Consider the following 24910-nt stretch of genomic DNA (forward strand, 5'->3'; position numbering starts at 1 on the left):
ATTGAACAATGAGTGGGTCAGGAAGGAAATCAAGGAAGAAATCAAAAGGTACCTAGAAACAAATGAGAATGAAGACACGAGCTACCAGAACCTGTGGGACGCAGCTAAAGCCGTTTTAAGGGGAAAATTTATAGCTCTGCAAGCATATCTCAGGAAGGAAGAAAGGGCCCACATAAATAACTTGACTTCACAGCTCAAGACCTTAGAAAAGGACCAACAAAAGGAGCCAAAACCAGGCAGAAGGAAAGAGATAATAAAACTTAGAGCAGAAATTAATGACATGGAAACCCAAAAGACAATCCGGAAGATCAATGAAACCAAGAGCTGGTTCTTCGAGAAAATAAACAAGATTGATAAACCACTAGCAAGACTCACAAAGAAAGAGAGAGAGAGAACCCTTATAAGCCGAATCAGAAATGAAAAGGGGGACATCACGACAGAAACCAATGAAATTCAAAAGATCATCAGAGACTACTTTGAAAATCTCTATGCCACGAAACAAGAGAATCTAGAAGAAATGGATAAATTCCTCGACTCCTATAATCTCCCAAGGCTGAACCAAGAAGACCTGGAGTACCTGAATAGTTCAATTAACATCAAGGAAATTGAAATGGTAATCAAAAGTCTCCCCAAAAACAAAAGCCCAGGTCCAGACGGATTCACTAGTGAGTTCTTCCAAACATTTAAAGAGGACCTTTTGCCAGTCCTTCTCAAGCTCTTCCAGGAAATTGAAGAAACAGAAACCCTCCCTAACAGTTTCTATGAGGCTCATATCTCCCTAATACCAAAAGCAAACAAAGACACCACAAAAAAAGAAAACTACAGGCCAATATCCCTGATGAACACAGATGCAAAAATTCTCAACAAAATATTAGCAAATAGAATTCAACAACTTATCAAAAAGATCATACACCACGACCAAGTGGGATTCATCCCGGGGATGCAAGGATGGTTTAACATCCGGAAATCAATCAACATAATCCACCATATCAACAAAAGAAAAGATAAAAATCATATAATCATATCAATAGATGCAGAGAAAGCATTTGACAAGATCCAGCATCCGTTTATGATGAAAACACTAGCCAAAATAGGTATAGAAGGGACCTTCCTCAATATAGTCAAAGCCATTTATCACAAGCCTATGGCAAGCATTGTCCTCAATGGGGAAAAACTAAGAGCCTTCCCTCTGAGAACAGGGACGAGACAAGGATGCCCACTCTCTCCACTTCTGTTCAATATAGTACTGGAAGTACTTGCAATAGCGATTAGGCAAGAAAAAGACATTAAGGGCATTCAGGTAGGAAAGGAAGAAATCAAGCTCTCACTATTCGCAGATGATATGATACTATACTTAGAGAACCCTAAAACCTCTACCAAGAAACTCCTAGAAACAATAGACTCGTACAGTAAAGTTGCAGGCTATAGAATCAATACCCAAAAGTCCATGGCTTTCCTATATGCAAATAATGAGAGAGAAGAAAGTGACCTGAGAAAAGCAATCCCATTCACAATTGCGCCTCAAAAAATCAAATACCTCGGAATCAGCTTAACAAAGGAGGTAAAGGACTTGTATAATGAAAACTATAAAACACTACTTCAGGAAATAAAAGAGGACACGAGGAAATGGAAAGACATCCCCTGCTCATGGATTGGAAGAATTAATATTGTCAAAATGGCAATTCTCCCCAAAGCATTGTACAAATTCAATGCGATCCCTATAGGGATACCCTTGACATTCTTCAAAGAAATGGAGCAAGCGCTCCTGAAATTCATATGGAACAATAAGCCCCCACGAATAGCTAAAGCAATTCTTGGGAAAAAGAAAATGGGAGGAATCAACCTCCCCAACTTCCAACTCTACTACAAAGCGGTAGTCATTAAAACAGCATGGTACTGGAACAAAGGCAGAGCGGCAGACCAATGGAACAGGATTGAATACTCTGACATACACCCCCAAATATATGATCATCTAATCTTTGATAAGGGAGCAAGAAATGTGAAGTGGAGCAAGGAAAGCATGTTTAACAAATTGTGCTGGCAAAACTGGACGGCTACATGCAAAAAAATGGGCTTAGACCTCCATCTATCACCATGTACAAAAATCAGATCAAACTGGATTAAAGACCTCAACATCAGACCAGAATCCCTAAGGTACATTGAAGATAAGGTCGGCAAAACCCTCCACGACATTGAAGCCAAAGGTATCTTCAAAGCTGACACGCCACTGGCTAAGCTAGTGAAAACAAAGATAAATAAATGGGACTATCTCAAACTAAGGAGCTTCTGCAACTCAAAAGAAACAGTGACCAAAATACAAAGACAGTCTACAGAATGGGAAAGGATATTTATGCAGTACCCATCCGATAAAGGGTTGATAACAAGGATATACAATGCACTGGTTGAACTCCACAAGAAGAAAACTGCCAACCCGATCAAAAAATGGGCTGATGAAATGAACAGAAACTTTTCCAAAGAAGAAATCCGAATGGCTAAGAGGCACATGAGAAAATGTTCAACATCACTAATCATCAGGGAAATGCAGATCAAAACAACAATGAGATATCATCTCACACCACAGAGACTGGCCCACATCCCCAAAAACAAAAGCAACCGGTGTTGGCGTGGATGTGGGGAGAAAGGGACTCTCCTTCACTGCTGGTGGGAATGCCGACTGGTTCAGCCCTTTTGGAAAACAATATGGACGATTCTCAAAAAGTTAGAAATTGAGCTCCCATTTGACCCAGCAATACCACTCCTGGGAATATATCCCGGAGAGGCAAAAAGGTATAGTAGAGATGACATCTGCATTTCCATGTTCATTGCCGCTCTGTTCACAATAGCCACAATATGGAAAAAACCAGAGTGCCCGAAAACAGATGATTGGCTAAAGAAACTCTGGTATATTTACACAATGGAATACTATGTAGCTGTCAGGAAACATGAAGTCATGAAATTTGCATACAAGTGGATCAACATGGAAAGTATCATGTTGAGTGAAATGAGTCAGAAAGAAAGAGACAGACATAGAAAGATTGCACTCATATGTGGAATATAATGTAACTGAGAAGTACAAGTTGGCAACGATGCAACTTCTGGCAGATATCACTCTGGACTTAGTTACTAAAATACTAAATTACAGAAACCCAAAACTGAGAGGCCGCTAAGTGTGGTCACTCGACCTCACACTTCTTCATCCTCAGCAATGGAAAACAAATTACCTAATGCTTCCTTTTCAGCAGGTCTGACTTTAGGGGGGAGACTCTCCAAACAATAATGGTGAGTTTTGTTGAAATATTGTATGCAATCAAAGTGAAAGTAAAGTGAAATTTATTAGTTACACAGGCGGGGGGGGGGCTTAGGGTGGGGGGGCTAGGGGCGTGGGGGTGTTTGGGGTGTGAGGGGGCGGGGTGGAGCTATACTGGGATTCTTGGTGGTGGAATATGAGCACTGGTGAAGGGATGGGTATTCGAGCATTGTATAACTGAGATTTAAACCTGAAAACTTTGTAACTTTGTAACTTTCCACAATAAAAAATTAAAAAAAAAATAACAGTTTTTAAAAAGCACAGACACATCTGTAAGATTTTTTTCCATACAGATATATAGTATTTTTATGCAATATTCCAAATAGAGTTTTGAAATATCAGAAGTCATCTTGAGTGTAGGTTGGGTTAAGCTATAGGTTAGGATTTTGCTTTGAATTTCAGGGTTGTTACCTTGAGATTACACTTCCTATCAACTGTTCAAAGGAAGCACTGATAAAATTGTTTGGACACTCTAAAAAACAAGTCTTATAGAGAGGGATAATGGTTAGTCTAACAGGCCACAGGTTATATATGAGAGGAAGGTTGCAAATCTCAACAGCAAAGAGACAATTATCCATCGAAAGTCATGTTGACTGGGAACAATGACTCATAACTTAGCTCTTCTCCTAAATAGCATTTAACCTAGAATCAAAGACACAGGTACTGCATCTGACTTACACATGCCCACATTCCAGGAAGGACTGACAGCCCTTGAAAAGTGAGAACAGAACTGAATAACCAGGCTCTCAGAGACCTTTTAGAAGTACTATATTCTCTGCTCTTCCCAGAGAAGGACTAACGGGGCAACACTGTAGCACTGTCGTCCCATTGTTCACCGATTTGCTCGAGCAGGCACCAGTAACGTCTCCAAGTGAGACTTGTTGTTAACTGTTTTTGGCTTATCTATTATGCCATAGTAGCTTGCCAGGCTCTGCCGTGCGGGCGGGATACTCTCGGTAGCTTGCTGGGCTCTTGGACAGGAATGGACAAAATGGACCATGAAAACAACCTAGTTCTTACTTTAAAAAAAATCATAAAACATCTCTAATTTAATGCAAAAATATTGTTTTAAAAGTCACTACAAGGCAACTTTGTACAAACATTCTCAAAATGTGGGCCAGCAATTGCTCAAGGGTTCTTGACTTTGTTCTGGGACATAATCATCTAGATACCATTAGAACCTTTCAGTTCTTGCATTTAAACTCTGTACCAGAAATGTGTTTGAAGAGAATTTTGCAACACTATTATGGCAAAACCACATGGAGATAATTTTGCAAAGCCTTGTGGAGTATCAAGTCTTCCAGTCTGCCTGGCAGGAGCAGAAAACCCTAAACATCTTTAGGGACTTCTGACCCTGATCTCGAGCACCTTCCTCCAATGTAGGCACATACTTTGCAATCTCAACCCTGTGAGCCCTCACTCCTCGTCTGTGGGGCCTCATATCTTAGTCTTAAATCAGAGAGGCCCGTGGGTTTCAACATGGTGCTACTCCTTGCATTGCATCCTGGAAAATTTTCTGGTGTAACCTTAGTGTTCCCTTTGTTTCCCACCTCCTGGAGATTATGATTCTTCATTAACTGATGTCTAATGTTGTAATAGTTATCATGACGTCACTGGTTATTCTTTTTAATATTTAAACAAAACTTTTATCTTTGGGGGCCTGAGCTTTACAATACTGTCAATGATATATTCATTTATACACCATTCCGACACCACACCCATCACCCATCCCCTCACTTTCAACACGCCCTCCTCAGCTTTGTGGATCAATTCTCTCATTCTGTTGCCTTTGGGCCTTAGTTGCTACTTTACTGTGTACTTCAAATATTGCAGATGAGAGAGACCATTCTATATCTATCCCTTGTCTTCTGACAGACTTCACTAGCATGATCTTCCATTCCTTGGTGAGGAATTCTTGGACAAAATACCAAACTTGATCCAGAGAAGAAATACTTTCATTTCAATTTTTTTCTTTTGGACCACACCCACTAGTGTTTAGGGGCTAGACTCATCTCAGTGCCTGGGGCCGGGGGAGGCATGTTTTCATGTTTTACTGGGACTGCACCAAATCGTCTTGTCTGCAAAGCATGTGCTTAGCCCACTGAGCTATAGTTGCAGCTCCAATCTTTCCATTTCTTAAAACCATGTCTGTCATTGCATACTGAAGCCTTTTTAAATGACAGATGCTCTAAGATCACAGATTCTAACATACGTCACCGAGGCACTGGCAGGTACTGACTGCCTCATCTCTTTCAAGCTGAGATTTTACCAGTTGTTGGTATAAAAAATGAGTTTTTTCAAAATCTGTACTTCTGAGTATTAAATTACAAGGCTCTGGTTCACTCTTTACATCTTCACTTTGATAGGCCTCCTCCATTATCTTTCTGATATGGACAATGGGACATATCCTCACTATAGCCAAGTGAGGCTTGTCCACTGATACCTAAAGAAAAGGAACAAATCTTTGCTGTTGGACAGGAAAGAAAGTTCCGGCTCCCCACTAAGCCATCATAGCTTCCTGGTTAAGAAGGGCAGAGACGCACTTTTCTGCTCCCCACTTGGATTTCACTTACTTGCAGGTTGTGATCACTCAGTTTTTGCTGAAGTTGAGGATTTCCAAGTGGCCTCCTCTGAAACGACCCAGTGGGGCACAGCATTACCAAGCTCCACACTGCGCCTTATCTAATAGTGTCTCAGCAAGTGTGTGTGTGTGGGGGGAGGGGAGGCTTTTGAGATTACTAAGCCTCTCTGCAGTGTTTGGTTAGGATAGAAGTGTTTCTTTGAATGTTTTCTTTCAAAGACTCCCACTTCTGGTCCTTTCACTAAGAGACAGTTTGGGGATACTACTGTGTCTGTACTTATTGGCAATTCCATGTTACTGACTTTTTGGGTTTTATTTCTTTTTACCTCTCAGACTGGGCTGTAGAGTCAAAAGTATCATCAAGAGAATTCACTGCTGGCCTTTTCCTCAAATTCCAAGATCCTAGTCAGTCTGCCTTCTTCTACTTTTCAAGTTCACTTTTGTTTCCTTTATATACAATGTGCAAGGTTTCAGCTGTACTTAGCAGGATAACAGAGTAAAATATAGCTAATCTTATCTACAGAAGCAAAATTTCGACCTTGTTTTTTTAAACACATGTCCTTTATTCTCAGTGGGTGGGCTAGTGTGGAACAAGCTCTTTTGACCTTGCTGGCAGTGAGCTGTTTGATCAACTTTACAATGACTGGTCTGATTTCGATATGTTCCTCATATGCCCTACTAACTTTTTCAACTTCCTCAGTATTCATCACTACATGGATCTCCAAAAAGAATGATAGGGGCCAGGACACTTCAGTGGGATAAAACATGCCGGATAGAAAACTGATCTTCAATGGAACTTGTTCACAAAAATGAAATTGTTTTAATAAATGACATATGGATACTGAGTAGAGAAGTTATAAAAAATGACAAAGATCCTGTCAAAATTATTTTTATGTATATGTGCATAGCCATATTCTAATCTAATTTTATCTCTGGCATAATATGAAGCAAATATTCTATAAACACACACGCAACATTCTTATCTAAGGATATGTTGTGCAGAATATCTCACAAAAATAAAGAGCATCATATTGGGTGCTAAACTGATAAAACACATTCCTATTTTTATTTGACATTATATGAGTTTCAATTATATAGGAGAAGCACTTTACTGGTGCACCAGAGAAAGACAGGATTCAACCCAAATAGGGAGACTGAATAAATAAAGGTATAGCAATTTAGTAAAATATCAGGTAATAGGAAAAGCAAATGAAGAACTTTTCTCTATCATGACAATGAAAGATCCCAAAAATATATCAGTAAATGAAAAGGCGATTGCTAATAGCATGCTTTTTGTTTGTGTCTGGGGCCACACCTTGCAGCACTCAGGGCTTACTCCTGGCTCTGCACTCATGGATCACTTCTGGTGGGCTTGGGGAAACATATAGGGTACTCGGGATAGAACATGGATTGGCTGTTGTGGGCAAGGCAAGCATTCTACCAGCTGTGCTATCACTCCAGCCATAGACAGCATACTGGATTGTATATAAGGGGGAAAGAAGATTGCATGTGCAATATTTGGTGATATCTGAATAAACAAATAGAATATAGTCACCATCCTTTTAGTCAATGATGAACAATCTATGATGGTGGTCCCAGAGACTGTAAAATAAAGCCTTTTGATATGCAGAACACTGTCTCATATATGCAATTACATTCTATGTCTGTTCAAGTGGTAAAGCTGCCTAATGACACATTTCTCAGTCCATGTCAGTGAGTACGACTAAGTGTAAGAAACATAAGTACTGCTGGGAGAGGATAGAGGGGAAGAGCTAAGTGGGAATCCATCCCCTTCAAGAAAAACAGAATTACTTTCTTCTGGGGAGCATCTGAAGATATTTGCTGCTCAAATCTTGCAGGAAAGTGACTAACTTTTTGCTTGAAAGCGAAATTTAAAATACAATCCACCTTTTAAAATGAACACTTAAATATCTGCCATCTATTTCCCAGTTTGGGTGGTAAAACAAAAAATTCTCACCGCATGTCTTAGTCCTGCTGAGCTCCATTACTGAAATCTACAGTTTATCATAGCTAGATGGCCTCCAAATACTACTGTGATTAGTCATTTAATTACAGTATCTTATCACTGGAAAGACCTTCATCCAGTTACCAAACCCAGCCTTGGGCAGACCAAAGAATGCAGATTTGGTTGGGCTAAGTGCAGAATAATCATTACTTGACAAGAGACAAGACAAAGATACCAGTGTTATTCTTCTCTCTTCCCCCCCCCAGCCTTTTATTTTTTTATTCATTTTTCTATTTTGCTTTTTGGGTTACACCCAGTGATGCACAGGAATTACTCCTGGTGGTGCTCAAGGGACCATATGGGATGTTGGGAATCGAACCTGGGTCAGCTGCGTGCAAGGCAAATGCCCTACTCACTGTGCTATCACTCTACCCCCACCCCCTGGCCTTTAAAAAAGCTTTTGGACCATACTCAGCTGTGCTCAGAGCTTACTCCAGGGTCTACACTTAAAAGATTACTCCTGGTGGAGCTCAGGGGACCATATGGAGATTCCAGGGATTGAACCCAGGTCAGCTGCATGCAAGGCAAGTGCCCTACCCACTGTATTATTGCCCTGGGTCCTCTCCTGCTTGTTGTTTGGGAGACCACAGCCAGTGGTACTGGGTGAGGGGCTACTCTGGGCTTGGTTTTTAAGGGTGAGCACCAGTAGAGCTTGGGGAAGAATGTGGTACCAGGGATCAAACTGACCTGCCAAACATATGGTCCAGCCCTTTAAGCCATCTCTCCACCTTCTGCCTCAGCGTTCTTTCCCTGACCTAATAACTATTAAGTTATTCTTCCTGTTAATGTACGAACAGGTCCATGAATTGTCCGTGAGTGATTTGGTAGTCTTCTCAACTTTAAATATGCATTAGCTGTTACGGTAATCTAAGAAAGGAGTCCAATTTCAGAAATGGTAACTGTGTTGCATAAGTTTCATTCATGAAAATAGGTTTTTTGAAAAAATGTTTTCCCTATGGGTCGTGCCTCAAATGTGGCTGCCTGAATTAAAGAAAATTGCTGGTAAACTCATTTTTCCTTAGTATTGCATGTAGCAATGAATAGGCTAAGTCAGCAGAGAATTTCATTCATTCTCTTAATGAAAGCATCACACTACTCATCACCAAATAAAGATTTCTTCCCTTACAGCTACTCTTGATATAAATTCAGACCCCATTATTATAGGATCTCTCTATCTTTCCCTCTATCACTATCCCCTTCCCTTCTCTTTTTCTTTTGCAGTGCTAGGTATGAAAGGAACTCACAAAAATAAATAAATAAATAAATAAATAAATAAATAAATAAATAAATAAATAATTAAAAAGAAAGGGACTCACACATTTCAGACAGATGCTCCAAGCCCAGGCTTCTCAAACTTTCCCCACTCATGACTCCTTTTACCTGGAAATGTTTGCACTACCCCACGTATATAGGTAAATAAAACAGGTACCCAAATCAAACGTTTACTGATAATAAATCATAAATTATTTAAAGACACATGACTCTGTATGGTGCTGTGACCCCCAGTTTTAAGAATCTAGCCTTTATAATAATACTGAGCAACATACCCAGCCCTTTTGAAGGTTAAGTTTTTAAAGAATGCAAAATTCAAATAACAAACAAAAAACATAAACCAAAGTTCAAAAAAGATCAAGCCTTTAATCTAGGTATATAACGACTACATGCTGTTTGGCCTTGGGTCCAGTCTGCTCTGAGCCTCAGATATTCCTCTGTAACACCATTATGTGACTTAAATAAGCAGCATGTGGAAAAGCGAAAATACTTTGTAAGTCCATAGATTTTTTTTTTGGTTGTTGTTACTATTTTCTTTTGGGGCACATCCAGTGGTACTCAAGGCTTAATCCTGGCTCTGTGCTTGGGAGTTACTCCTGGCAGTGCTAAGAATCAAACACAGATTGGACATGTGCAAGGCAAGCACTGTACTTTAACTCCAGTCCTTGGACTTTCATTTATTATGTTTTTTAAATTTAATTTTGTTTGGGTCCCACCCAGTGGTGCCCAGAGGTTATTTTTAGCTCTGTGCTTTGGGGACCATACAGTGCTGGGGATCATATATGGAAAGAAGGTATAACAGCCCTCAGAACTATGTCCCTGGCACTTCATTCTAATTTTAGTAAGATACTACAAAACGGTGATGATATTCATTGAGGTAAAGACCACTACTGTGAACATAAAACTTGACATTTCCTAATGAAAACATGGCAACCAATTTTCTCTACTGCAAGATGGCAATTGGACTTCACATTTTAAGACTTCACTCTCATTTTATTAGGGTTGGACCAGTTATACTGAAGTGTTGAGGTCTGCAGCATTTGAGCCCGGGGCAATTTTCTTCCCCACTCCCAGGGAAAGTCCTCACAGGGTGAGGATGTGTGCTCTGGCATCTGAGACCTTAGAGTGAACACCTACCTCCACCAGAAGCTTAACTGTGATTAACTTCTTTGTGATGTGGTGTTTTTGCCTGTTATACAAGAACCATAACTGACTGTAGCTACATCAAAGGATTCTAATTCTAAAGTTTAATGAAAATAATTCACATAAATTGTTTCACATAGCGCCTGGTTTAATGACTGCTCAATAAAAACATCAATTTTTAATATTTTCTGACCTGTGTACCACATTCCATAGCCACATGGTACTTTGTCCCTCTGTGCTTTGTTATGATTCTGACCCTAGATCACCATAAGCTTACTCTCTCTATGATGAAAACCTATTCCCTTCCAAGGCCCATCTCCTGCTGATTGATGCAACCAATCCTGACTTGGCCCCAGAGGCTTACACCTTGGTCACAGCTTTCGTTTTTAAATTCTCCTATTATGTTTACTATATTAAACCTGACTTTCATTATAGTAATTTATAATCTTGTATCCTGCATGGCTAAGGACTTTCTGCCTAGCTCATTAATTTTATTCTCTACAGTATTTAATAATCTGCAAAGAGTGGTGACTCAATAAACAATATTGGATTTGAAGCCATTATGCTTACTTACAAAAGTAACACAATATGTTACACTGCCTAGAATAGTCCTCTCACAGGATGCTTACAAAGATTAAATCAGATAATACATGTTGAAGGTCATAGCAAGTTATTATTCTAGCTTTTATCAACCACAGTTAACACTTACTGAATATCCACCCAGTGTCTACACTGTATTAAGGGCATCATCATGTAAACTCTTTAAAACAGTGTTTTTGGTGACGAGTGTAGTGATTATGTACATGGTAAACTATTATTATTAGTGTTGTAAACCACAAAATCTCAATCAATAAAAAAAATTAAAAAATTTAAAAGTTAAAGTGCTTAGTATTGGCCAAGCAAATGAAAGCAACGATAAACAAACAGGATTACATCAAAGTAAGAAGCTTTTGCACTTCAAAAGAAATGATGGCCAGAATAACAAGAAACACCACAAATTGGGAAGAAATATTTGTCCACCACTTATCTAATGAAGGGTTAAGTATCCAAGATATATAAAGCCTGGTAGAACTTTACAGGAAAGAAGACAAACCCCATCAAAAAATGAGGGGAAGTGATGAACAGACACTTCCTCAGAGAAGACATACAGATAGCCAAAAGGTATATGAAAAATGTTTTACATTACTTACAAGGGAAATGCAAATCAAAATAACAATGAAATATTATCTCACACCAGTGAGATCCACACAATAAAAATGAACAGATCAACAAGTGTTGCCGTGAATGTGGGGAAATAGGGACCCTCATCCCCTGTGGGTGGGACTGGTCTAGCCGTTTTGGAAACAATATGAACACTTCCCCCCAAACTGGGAATCAAACTTCTCTATGGCCCCAAAATTTCACTTTCTTGGCATCTAACTCAAGAGCCTAAAAAACTCTATTTTGAAAAGACATTTGCGCACTGATGAACATTGCAGCACTGTTTACAAAGGCCAAAATCTGGAAGCAACCCAGTATCCCAGGGCAGATGGCTGGATAAAGCAGCATGGGACACATACACAATGGAGTAAGAAAACTATAAGAAATGATGAAATCATGTAATTTGCTACTATGTGAATGGATCTCAAGAGTAGCATGCTGAGTGAAGTTAGTCAGAAGGAGAGAGACACAGAATGCTCTCTCAGATGTGGGATATAAGGGGGAAGAGGAGGGGTATTAACTAATGCCCACATGAAATAGAAACAGAGAACTGGTCTTTAGTACTGGGCACTCTTTGGGGAGGGTGTGGTGCTCGATTCTGTTCTACATTCTTGCTAGTGTGCAATCAATGTCAGGTTAGTTTCATCTCAGTATTGCCAATGATGACAGTGGAAATGAATATCAATAAACCAAGGCCAAAAAGGCTTCCAGAAAAGAAATGCATTTATTCATAAAACCCAAGGAACTGACATGTGTATTTTAGTTCCTGTCAGAATCTAATCAAGAGAAGGCCTGTTTTATTCTTGTGAAATTTTTTATAGATGTAATGTTAATCTGGTCAGTTCACTTTCGCGTTTTAAGAAGCTATAAATAAGAACAGAGAACACCAAGTATCTAAAAGGCAAACTGCTCTAAATCAGCAAACAAAGGGGATTGGAGAGAAAGTACAGTGGGTAAAGCACTTGCTTTGAACATGGCTCATTGGGGTTCCTGAGCTCCACCAGAAATTATCCCTGAGTAAAAAGCCAAGACTAATCCCTGAGAACCACTGGTGTGACCTAAAAATAAAAACAAGACAAGACAAAGCAAAAGGAAATGTGGCAAATAAGATGTAATCCCCTAAGAAAAATGATGTAAGCTATTTTAAAAAGAAACATACTAATGGCTCATTAATTTAAAAAACATTTTGTTTTTAAATTTTGTGCCTTTGAGTCATTTTTATTTTTATTTTTATTTATTTTTTTTGCTTTTTGGGTCACACCTGGCGACGCTCAGGGGTCATTCCTGGCTTTGCACTCAGGAATCACTCCTGGCGGTGCTCAGGGGACCATATGGGACGCCGGGAATTGAACCCGGGTCGGCCGCGTGCAAGGCAAACGCCCTACCCGCTGTGCTATCTCTCCAGCCCCATGCCTTTGAGTCATAATCAACTATGCACAGGGACAACTCCTGGCTTGGTGCTCAGGAATCAGTCCTGATGCTACCTGGGGAGACACCGCCTGAAGGGGTTTTGAACCCAGGCATCCTGCATGCAAAGCATGTACTCTGCCTATTCCAGTCCCAAATAATATTTTAAGGAAGACACATAAGTTCCTTTTAAAAAAATACTTTAAAATTTTTATTAAAGCACCATGATTTATAAAGTTTTTCATAGTAGATTGGGTTTTCTTTTATTTATTATTATTTTTTGGCTTTTGGGGTCATACATGGCCATATTCAAGGTTTTCTTTGGATTCTGCTCTCAGAAATAACTACTGGTGGTACTCAGAGGACCAGATGGGACGCTGAGGATTGAACCTGGGTTGGCCACGTGTAAAGCAGATGCCCTACCCTTTATACTGCTGCTCTGACCTCAGTTGGTTGGGTTTTAGACATACTATGTTACAGCACCAATCCCCTCATTAGTATCTTCTTTATTCCTTCAGCAGGGTTCCCAGGTTTTCCACCCTCCTCCCCTTGCAACCCTGGCCTACCTCACTGTAGAAATTCCTTTTACTAAGTGTAGTTTCTTGAGGTCAAAACTCAATCTCTTTAATTATAATGATGAATAGAAATTTAAAATGATGATGGAGAATTTTTAAAATTTAAAGTTTTAAGAGTTCTAAGATAATTAGCTTTTCAAAAATGATTTGGCGGGGAGGGAGGGAGTCAAAGAGATAGCAGAGTGGGTAAGACCTTGCATTTCATGCCACCAACATGGATTTGATCCCTGGCAACTCATATGATTCCTGAACACAGCCAAGTGTAGCCCTAATTCCCACTCCCAGCGAAAAAGGATTCAAAGTGTTAATGAGATTTCCTCTTTGAAACAATGATTGCCTGTCTAAGTATGTGTGACATGTTCTTACCAGCACAATTCTGGGTTTGAATGTTATGGAGAAAGGGAAGACAGAGGCATATGAGAACCCTTTTGGTACAGAGATCAGGAGTTTCTTATATAGAAAAGCAGGTCTTAAACTTTTAGGTATGACTACCTAGACTGCACTTGAAATGAAATCAGGGAGACTCACCTAGATTGTCAAAATTTTTATTTTACTTAGAAATGAGGTAAAGAGGACAATCCACATATATTAGCACCAATAAGTTATGAAGGAAAGTGTATTTTAATCTCCCCAATAATTTCTGCAAGTCCATAATTTCAGTATGGATAGTCTTGTAAATGAAAGAAAGTTAAATTTATTATGATATTTCTATTTTTCCAGAGTAGTTAGCAGTGTTCCGTGGTGAGCAGAGGAACTTCACGGGCAGTTCCGCATTCTGCACTCACTTTACAGTGGCACAAAGTGTTGCAAGGTTGAATCAAGTGTTATAATTTGGATGCCTGCTTTAAACTTAATATGAATACAACAAGGGGTAAAGGCAGTTAAGTTCCTCCATTATATCAAATAAAGAGCTTTCAAATGTTTAGCCTGATTATATTATCAATGTGCAAATATTATTCTCCTAATAATCTAGTGTAAAGAACGAACCAAAAAAATTGAGCCAGATCATTTATTTTCAACTTCTCGTTTGTTAGAATACTCAAAAATAGTTACTACAGAAAAATCACCAAAATCATGAGTATTCTAAAGTATTTAAGGTGTTTCACATTTACTTGTTTTGTTATACATATGGATACTCTCAGCTTTCTTCCAATGTGTATGGAAGTTATTAGCTTTTTTTATAACAAGTAAAATGAACTAACAGAGAGTAAAATGAATATACCTCATAACTGTTACCTTTGGAAATCTCATGCATTTTAATAAATTGTTATTTTTTAGTTAGGAAATACCACCAGCATTTGTTCATGAAATGGCATTCAACAACTGGATCGTATTAACTTCTGGAAGATTATTTTTGTTTCATTTTGGTTTGGGGCCACACCTGGCAATACTCAAGGCTTTACTCCTGGCTCCGTACTCAGGAATTACTCCTGATGATGCTTGGGGGACCATATGGCATCAGTGCTAGGAATTGAACCCTTGTTAGCCACATGCATGGCAAATGCCCTAACCACTGGATTATCGCTCCAGTCCCTGAAGAATTTTTTTTAATGCACTGTAAAAGCTATCATTGCTCACAGTCAAAACAGGGTAGAAACATTCAAAGAACAAACTGAAGAATACATAAATAGTATATCTAACAAAACTAGTCCATATGCTCTTATTAGTACAAGCCAAATGGAGATAGACCTTGGCTACTGAATTTTCCAAAATTTTCCAAAATGTTTCACTCCCTATGATTTTTCTGCCTTGATACAGATTATCCTATCACTGTTTGTTTTGCATTTTGACCAGTGAGTCCCTGTACTGATTATAGATTATGAAGATGAGAAAATGTTGAATACTTTAATTTTGTTACTAATTAGGACTCCAATTTTAAAGCTTTGTATTCAGAAATCTTGACTAATAGACATCCTGTATCTCTGATGACATTATTAGGCTTTAAAACTTTTAGCCTCTTTTTTTTTTGCGGGGTGGGTGGGTTTTGATCCACACCTGACTTGGTGCTCGGGGTGAAGAGTATCACTTCTGGCAGTGCTCAGGGGAAAGTGCTGGGGATTGTTATCTGGGATCCCTACATGCAAACCATGCACCCCAATCCTTTGAGTTATCTCCCCAGTCCCCCAAACTCTCAGTTTTTAAGTAGCTAACAGTACAGGCTTTGAACTTATTAATGTGTGAGCCTGGACTTGTTACTTCATCTCTGTATACCTCAGATTTCTTATCTCTGAAATGGGGATAATAACAGAACCTTTCTCACAGAGCTGGGAGATTCAATGGATAACATAATTAGGGCACTTAAAACAGAGCCTGACATGTTACGTTCCGTGTATTTAGCTATAATTTCTATTACCATTACTGCTACTGGTTATTCCTAGAGTACTTATAAAATTCACTGCATCTGTGGAAGATTACAAAAGGAGCTGCACACAATTTCAGTTCTCTATCTATCAAGTCTGACACAATGAACGTCATCAGACAACAAATATGCTGACTTAAGAAAAAGACAACAGGTTGCTGCCAAGAGAACAGCCTTCACAATAAAGGATGTGAGGTTTCCCTGTCAGAAAGTGCAAGAGTAAGGTCTGTGTCCTGAGGCGCTGTGGGAAGCCCGAGCAGCAAGGCCAGCTATGGGAGTCAGACTCACCCCTTGTTCATCCAGTTTCATGAGCTGCTCCGTGACTTTGGGCGTATTGAAGGCCAAACGCAGGCAGTGGACGTTGAGCTCCGGGATCACGTGCTCCAGCACCTCTTTCAGGGGCAGCCCTCTGGCCGTCGAGTGTTTGGCTGTGGACGGGACAGCGTCCTCCAGGACTGATCCTCTTAGGGTCATGAGCTGAAAGAGACATGTGCTCTGTGAGGTTTCTCTGGAAGGATGAGAGTAAATATGTCGCGTGCATTGAAAGCCTAGGTCATCTTTAGTTTAGTTCTCCTTAGGAAGTGACTTTCCGTCAGTTCAACCCACAAAGGAAGTGATGGACGACACATTACTGATGAAAAAACATGAGGCCAACATATCCAAGGAGACCCAGTAAATCCAAGGCAATTTGATAAGGGAAATCTCTAAGGGTACTTCCCTAAGGGTCAAATGCTCTTTAAGCATTTCCTTAAAGAGCCCAGTAAGATCAAGGCCTCTATTACGAGGCGGCATTAATGACGCTAGGTACACTGAACAGGAAGTTAAGAAAGAGTTATCTTGGAGAAATGTCTGAAGAATAAATGCTTAAAATTTAGATAACGGGCCAGAGGGGGGTATGGTTTAATGGGAGGGAGCTCTTGCTATGCAAATGAGAAGCCTGGGTTTGCTCCCCAGCACTGCGTGGTTCCTCCAGTACCACCAGGAGCAGACTCCGAGTACTGCCAGGTGTAGGTTCATAAACAAAACATTTAGACTTTATATGTTATTAAGTTATATAAGGAAAGGGGGAGGTGGAGCTACAGCTTTAGATTTTGTAAGATACGGCCATACGGAGAAGCCATCCCAGCCTCAGGTGCCTATATAATAGGACAAAAATTATAGTCTGGTAGCACAGCTAACATCTGAAATCACTTTAGATTTTTATTAATTACACAGTGATGCTTTGCTAGAAGTTAACCAGACATTAAGCCTAAAGTAGTCTTAATTTTCAAAGATTGTCACATGGCAAGGTATGACACACAAACAACTGAGTACTCTATGATTGACAGCAGAAAGCTCAATTTCCATTAAGCATGTAGGCTAGAAGGTATTGTGCTGGAACAGGGGGTCTCAATGCTAATGGAGGAGCACAAATGGAATGTGTGGCAAAGAGGGTGAAAGGCAGAGATGCACCCAGAATTCAGGAAGGATATATTTACTAAGAAAAGGGTGATTTGTTCAGGTCCTATGTGTCTAAAGGCAGAAAACAGATCACTAGGGCTCATGCACAAGGAAAGACCCTCCTCACAAAAGTGCTGCATTAAAAAAGGGGTTCAGGGCAGAGGGAGAAATAGTACAGTGGGGAAGGTGCTTGCCTTGCATTATGGCTGAACACAATTAAACTCCTGGCAACACATATGGTCCCCCTAGCACTGCCAGAGGTCAACACTGAGCAAGGAGTAGTCCCAAGCACAGCTGGGCATTCCTCCCGCTCCCCACCAAAATAATAAATGAAAGGGAGCAAGAAATCCAAGATAAATTCTGCAACAAGAAAGTCCTCAAGAAAAAAGTAGTGAGGCAAGAAGCAACAGGTGAGATGGATTAGTGAGGTGGAAGTGAAGAGCACCACGAAAAAGTAGATGGTGAAGCTATTAGGCTGGGTGAGCTGCTGAGCAGAAGATGCTGCCACCACAGGGTGTGAAGCCATCTGGGGCAAAGGAGAGACCCAGAACTCGTCTGAAGGAAGGGATGATATCGAGTCAGGTGTTGCTTAACAACAGGGATAACATCCAAGAAATGCACCACTAGGTGATTCTGTCATGGTACAAATGTCATTGAGTATAAGTACACAAATCTAGGTGAGTAGAACCTTCCATACACCTAGAATTGACACCTAGTACAGCTACTGGGACCACCACCCCGAGATGCATCTGGAAATGTCTGCAACTGTCCTAGAAAAAGATTAAGGTGTCCAGTAAGATGAACTACAAGAGGAAAGAACTATAGACAGAATGAAGCTGGAAAGCACTGTAACAGTCATCAGATTACAGAAGAGAGGACAGTACTAAGGAATTACTAAGGGATTGGCAGGGAAAATGGAAAGGAAAAATCACCAGGGAAGTACAGTTGAGAACATCTGATAACTGACAGAGAAGAGAGATGAGGATACAGTAAAACAAAATTTATCAATATCTTATCCCAAATAACCCAAGATGAGACATTTGGAGTCATTTCTTTTGACTAGCATCTTTTCTTCCATTTATAACATCTTCAAATAATACTAAATGTATGTACAAATATATAATTCTTCAATTAATATGATATTTGGCAGAAATAGCTTTAGTATATCTTTTAAATGATGGGAAACTGGTGAACAACTCAGTTACCGTACCCTCCATATATGTGAGAACACGAGTCTGATCACGGGTCGCTACAGAGGAGTGTAAGTATCCGGGCTGAGAAACCCAGACGTGGAATTTTAGTATTGCTAATCCTGCTCTTCTAAGAGCTAACAGCTTACCTCACAAAAGCTAAAGCAGATGAGAGAAAGGATTACTTATTTTTATATCTGAATCACAAGTATTAGTGGTATTTTTGTTAATGACTTCCAGAACCAAGAACAGCATCCTCATAAGTTGCTATTCATAAAAGAACTCACATGCCACAAGATTTTGTTCACTTACAAACTGTCAAGTTTAAAAATGTACCCAGGGCAGACAGAGAGCTCAAAGGGCTCAGTGCAGGCTTTGTATTCAGGAGGATCCAGTTTGATCCTGGCCCCACATGGTCCCTGCAGTAACGCCAGGAGCAACTCCCAAGCACAGAGCTGGGACAAGCCAGGAGCAGCACCTTGAGTGGCTTTCCAATCAAGAATGCAATAATCGTGATGCTTATTTAGATTCATGCTTCTATTACTATTATTTCTCTATCAATGCGGAATCTGTTTCTTTCTGTTCTCTTGGTGCCATTTACCAAAGCAACCAGGGTGTCACTGTGTTACCATGTTTTCTTTTATCTCGATGTTATTTGTTAACATCAATGTAAAAAAAAATAAATGAAGCCTGGAATTGGACATAAAACGGGGATATTCTGAAAGCTAAAATTTACTTAACTTTGAAATTTTTATTTTAGTGTAACACAGTTAGAATAGTGTTAACGTTTATGTTTCTGATGTACGCAGTTACTGTACCTTTACTAACAAAGTTCCCAGTGCCTTCCACCGCTGTCTGAGAAAAAAGAAATGCTAGATTCAGTTGCCAAGAATGGCTGTTATGATTGATGAGAAAAGGCCAGAAGAAAGAAAGGGCTGCAGCCAAGAAGGTCCCTGTGGATGAGAATATAGTACAGAGGAACAGGGACCATCCAAGTCTGGAGGCTGATGTGACAGAGGTAGCCTAGAATGGAAAGAGGTCATCTCCACAGAGGGAGTAACCAGATGAGGACCGAAGTAGAGGTCCTCATGATCTCCTTGCCTTTAAAGGTGACTGGCAATCTCCGGTGGAGAGGGGAAACCCTAAGTTGATTTTGAGCTGAGGAATGATCAGATCTGTACTGCATCTCAAAATGCAGTCCTGCTGCACAGATGCAGAGCTAAGGGCAGGGGCAGTGAGAACAGATCTCAGGGAAAGACAAAGGTGGCTGGGACCAGGCTAAGGCAGCGGAGGGACAGAAGTGGTTAAATTCAGGATGTATTCTGAAGACCAAGTTAGCAAATGTGTTACATTTTTCTTGGTGGGGGGTGGTGGCAGAAGGGAGCAGAAGAGAGGAGTCAAGCTGCCTTTAAAGATTCTGGCCCGAGAGATGCCCGGGACTTTGCAGTTGGCCTTCTCCGCTGAGCTGCTCCAGGCCGGGGAAGGTGTCGTCCCTCCGCCTGCGCTTTCAGAGCTCCAGCAGTCACCATTCTCTAGAAGCCAGCAAGAAGCACCAGGTAGGAGGTGCAGTGATGGTAAATCCCAAGTCTCGAGGGACAGGGGAGGAGTGGGCCCTCCTTCCCCCCACCCCATGGGGCACCCAGATGATGCCACATCCACCCACCATCTACTTAAGTTCCCACATGGCCACAATCCAGAGACTCACAAACAAATCTCGGACCTGGGCAACTTGCAGCAGAGATGGCCTGGGACTTTGCAACAGGCCTTCTCCACTGGGCTGCTCCAGGCCGGGGTAGGTGTCGTCCCTCCGCCTGCCCTTTCAGAGCTCCAGCAGTCGCCATTCTCTAGAAGCCGGCAAGAAGCACCAGGTAGGAGGCACAGTGACAATAAATCCCAAGTCTCGAGGGACAGGGGAGGAGTGGCCCCTCCTTCCCCCAACCCTGATGGGACTCCGAGATGATGCCACATCTGCCCACTACATCCGCACACCGTCTACTTAAGCACTCATGTGGCCACGATCCAGAGACACACAAACAAATCTCAAACCTGAGCAACTTGCGGCAGCAATTTCATCAGACCCTAATTATTAAAACCTTAGAATTTCTAAAGCATGCAGCCGCTCTTGCAGCCGCGGAACATTATATCCATAACAAGCAATACAAAACACATTGTCTAGCAATTGCATTTTTGGCAGGTATGAGGGGTGATAGGATTGGTCTCGAAATATCGAAGGTAACTAAAGTAGAGAAAAAATATTTTGCAAATTGTCTGCTACAGAGGCAGGGGGAAGTGTGGAATGGGGTGGAGGGGATACTGGGTATTTTGGTGGTGGAAAATGTGCACAGGTGAAGGGATGGGTGTTTGATGACCATATGATTGAAGTTCAAACATGAAATTTTTGTTACTGTACCTCACAGTGAATAAATACAAAATAAAAAATGAAAAAAAAATAAAAGATTCAGGCCCAAATCACTGGAATAATAGAATTGTCTTCAATTAATCACTAATTTGAATTTTAAAAGCAAATAGCAATGTTTTTTGCTTTTTTTTAAAGATATAAACAACCTTTGGCTTAGACATTTTATTTTTTTATGTTTTTGCCAGCCTGATTAAACTTTTTAAAGTCTAAGGAAAACTAAAAGGACTGATTCACTCAAATAGTTTAGCAGGGAAAAGCGTGATGTGCAACACTAGAGACTCAAAGGGAGATGCAGAGAAGACTGGAGGTAAGACATGAAGGAGAATAAACAGACCAGAAAGGCAAGCAGCATGTGGTTACTAGGAGAGGAATCATGTGATTATAGAACAGAATCATGTGAACATAGAACAGAAGTTATAGTGGACAGAGAAGCTGGGATCAGATAGGATGCCTGCAGGGGACAAATGTGGAGGAACCCCTCCCCCTCCAAACACACACACAACTTTGTTGATGCAGTGACAGGTCTGAGAAGTGCTTATTTACAGCTCTTCAACTTTAGGAGAGTTAATATTAAGAGGAGGAATTTAAATTTTTTTTTAAAAAGGGGAATTTAAATTAAAAGACAAGAATATGATGGATGCTTAAAATGAATGTCTTGGAAGGGGAATAGAGATAAGAACATGAAGAACAAGGCCACTTGAATAGTCTGGTGGTACTGGGAAGGCAGAATGAGCAGCCAGCTCCACCCAGCTTCAAACCACCATGCACTCTCTGCTTCACATGCACAACAAAGGCATGTAAGTGACTTAATGATCGGTGTGGAGAAAAAGAAAAGAACACTAAACGCCACTGCTAAAAGAAAGAGAAGATGGCATAAGAAAACGGAAACACGTTCTATGTTCATGGACTGGAAGGTTTAATGTAAAATGACAGTTCTGCCCTAAGCACTATACAGATTCAATGCAGTTCCTATAAAAATGCCCAAGACAGTGGTTTGTTTTGGGGCCACAGCTGGCTATGCTCAGGCTCCTCTTGTCTCTGTGATCAAGCATCACTCCTGTGCTGCTCTGGGGACTATATGCAGTGCAGGGGATCAAACCTGGGTCAGTAATGGACAAATGAAATGCCTTAACCACTGTACTATCTCTCTGACCTATGATAATGTTTGAAGACATAGACCACATGTTGCTTAAGTTTATATGACTAATAAAACCTCCCAAATAGTCAAAGCAATCTTATGGGAAAAGAAGAATGAAAACACCTCCCTCTCCATGTTAAATTACATCACAAAGCTGCAGTAATCAAGACACTGTGATACTGGAATAAGGGCGCACTCTCTGACCAATGAAATAGAACTAAGAGCCAGAGATATATCTCCATCCCAGAGGTAGATTCTCAATATATGGACAGATTATCTTTGACAAAGGAGCTTTATGCTTTTTGACAAAAGAATAAAGTGAAGCAAGAAAAGCCTCTTTAGCAAATGGTACTTGGGAAAACTAGTCATTCATATTAAAAAAAAAAATTCTCAGACCCTCTCATCCCATACCATACAGAAAAGTCAAATCAAAATGGTTTAAAAACCTCAGTATCAGACTAAATCCACTTAAATTATATTGAGAAAAACATAAGCAGAACACTTCATGACAATGAATCTAGAGACATCTTCAATGATTTGATGATGATGACCAAGCAAATGGAAGCAAAGATAAAACAAATGAGACTACACTAAATTAAGACTTTGCTTTTGTTTAACTTGATGTAGACCAGGAGAGAAAGATACTTCATAGACTGGGAGAAAACACTTGTCCACTTATCTGACAAATAGTTAATAGTTAAAGAGTTAATATATATTCAAGATATATAAAGCACTTGAAAGACTTAATAAGGAAAAAAAGAATCAATACCATCAGAAAGAAGAAAAACAAGCAGTGTTAGTGTGGCTGTAGGGAAAAGCAACCCTCATGCACGACTGACGGGAATGCTGAGTGGCTCAACTCCTTTGGAAAACAATATGGACACTCCTCAAAAAGCTAAGAAGTCAGCTTCCATATGACTCAGCAATTACACTTCTGGGCATCTACCCCAAGAGTCCAAAAGCTCTATTCTGAAAAAACATTCGCGCTCCTATGTTCAATGCAGCACTATTCACAATTGTCCAAGTGTCCAAGAACAGATGACTGGATAATCTCTCTCTTATGTGGAATATGAAGAAAGATAGTAAGGGAATGACAAATGCCCATAGGCAACAGGACCTGTAAACTGGTCTATAGAACTGAGCTCACCATGGTGGGTGCACGTGGGGAGAATTTGGAGAGGGACTCACTGAGACAAAGGTGGATGTAAGTAGACACTGGTGAAAGGCACAAAATGCTATCATGAACAGTATTGTAAATAAAGGTGACTAAAATAAAACAAAAAAAAAATCTTAAAGGGGCTGGAGTGATAGCACAGCGGGTAGGGCGTTTGCCTTGCACGCGGCTGACCCGGGTTCAAATCCCAGCATCCCATATGGTCCCGTGAGCACCGCCAGGGGTGATTCCTGAGTGCATGAGCCAGGAGTGACCCCTGTGCATTGCTAGGTGTGACCCAGAAAGGAAAAGAATATGAAAGTACATGATTTCTTCAATGATATTTGATTATCATAGATAACACATCAGACATTAAAACCTTACCTTGAAAATTCCTGTTTTTAGTTTCCCTAGAGTTCAAGCTTGGGAACAATTACTAGGTAAGGGCTGTCTCAGAAACTTGCTGGGTTGTCATTATAAGAAAATCTAAACAAAACAAATTCCCTATTTAAATTGGCTTCAGACTTTTTTCCCACATACTTCAAAAGGTTACTAAGATTTAATGCAGAATGATAATCCTGAAGTGAATCAGGCCCCAAGAAGCAATAATCTGTTAGAAGGTACAAATACAAATACACATTGGTTCAGAAAGAAAATAAAGTGTCTAGTTGCAAACTTTTTTATGATGCTTTTCCTTTCCTTTTTAGGTCACACCCATGGTGCTCAGTGGTTAATCCTGGTTCTGCACTCAGCAATGAAGTCCTGGCCGTGCTTGAGGATCGTATGGGATGCTGGGGGTGGAACCCAGGTCAGCCACAAACAAGGTAAATACCCTAACTGCTGTATTACTGTTCCAGCCCCTGCTTATGAGGTTTTTTTTATTAATGAAATTTTACTGATTTTGTGTCTTGTGTTTTGTTTTCTGGGCCATAGTTGATGATGCTCAGGAATCACTCCTGGAAGGTAGGGGAAAACGTAGGGTTCTGGGAACTGAACCCAGATGGGTCATGAGCAATTTTATTGCTATTATGTTGGCTTAACCATTATATAAATTTCAGATATTTTACTTTTGTATCTATATATACTAAATTGCAATTATTACCAAAGTCTAATCTCAGTGTGTTTTTAAAAAATGCTTTATTAGTTGTTATTGGTTTTTTAAAAAGAAAAGTTTACTTTTCTTTTTTGGTCTGAATTTCATTTTAAAATAAACTTATCTATAATGTATGTTTTGATTCTAAAAAAGCCTCCAAAGCCTGTTTCACCTATAATTGAGTTCAAATAGTTAGTCTGCCCCTTGGTTCAATGTCTGAACACTGATCTAAGAAATAGCAAAATGAAACTGGGAAGAAACAGTCTCCTTGCATCTTTCAGATATAAGAAATGTCTTGGTGATTCTCTCTGATGTATAAATAAGGATCCTTCAAACTGGCTTGGTGCTTTCTGCTGCCTGAAGTGGATATATGATATCCCATGTGAGATTCTGCGGGCGCCAATATCCTTGGGACAACTTATTGGATATTACTTCTCTCTGAATCAAAACTCCCAATGAATTTACTGCATCTCTCCAGGGTGAGGTAGACAGAACCCAGATTTAAGGATTATGCCCAGTCATCACCACCAGAATGAAAGAAAGCGGTCTTTGTTAATTTTAAAGACACATATAGGGGCTGGAGTGATAGTACAGGGCGTTTGCCTTG

The 24910-nt window shown here is 40.2% G+C and overlaps 1 protein-coding gene across 7 annotated transcripts in view; it reads right to left on the reverse strand.

Moving 5' to 3' along the window:
* The window catches only part of SIPA1L1 (signal induced proliferation associated 1 like 1), a 356124-nt gene that overhangs the window by 102662 nt on the left and 228552 nt on the right, over positions 1 to 24910 (reverse strand). For all 7 annotated transcript variants that reach the window (XM_055133895.1, XM_055133897.1, XM_055133896.1 and 4 more), the window contains one exon: positions 16159 to 16347. In XM_055133895.1, coding sequence (XP_054989870.1) covers positions 16159 to 16347 — 189 coding nt within the window. The remainder of the gene's footprint in view (positions 1 to 16158; positions 16348 to 24910) is intronic.

Source organism: Sorex araneus, chromosome 3 (assembly GCF_027595985.1).
Source record: "Sorex araneus isolate mSorAra2 chromosome 3, mSorAra2.pri, whole genome shotgun sequence".
Lineage (NCBI taxonomy): Eukaryota > Metazoa > Chordata > Mammalia > Eulipotyphla > Soricidae > Sorex > Sorex araneus.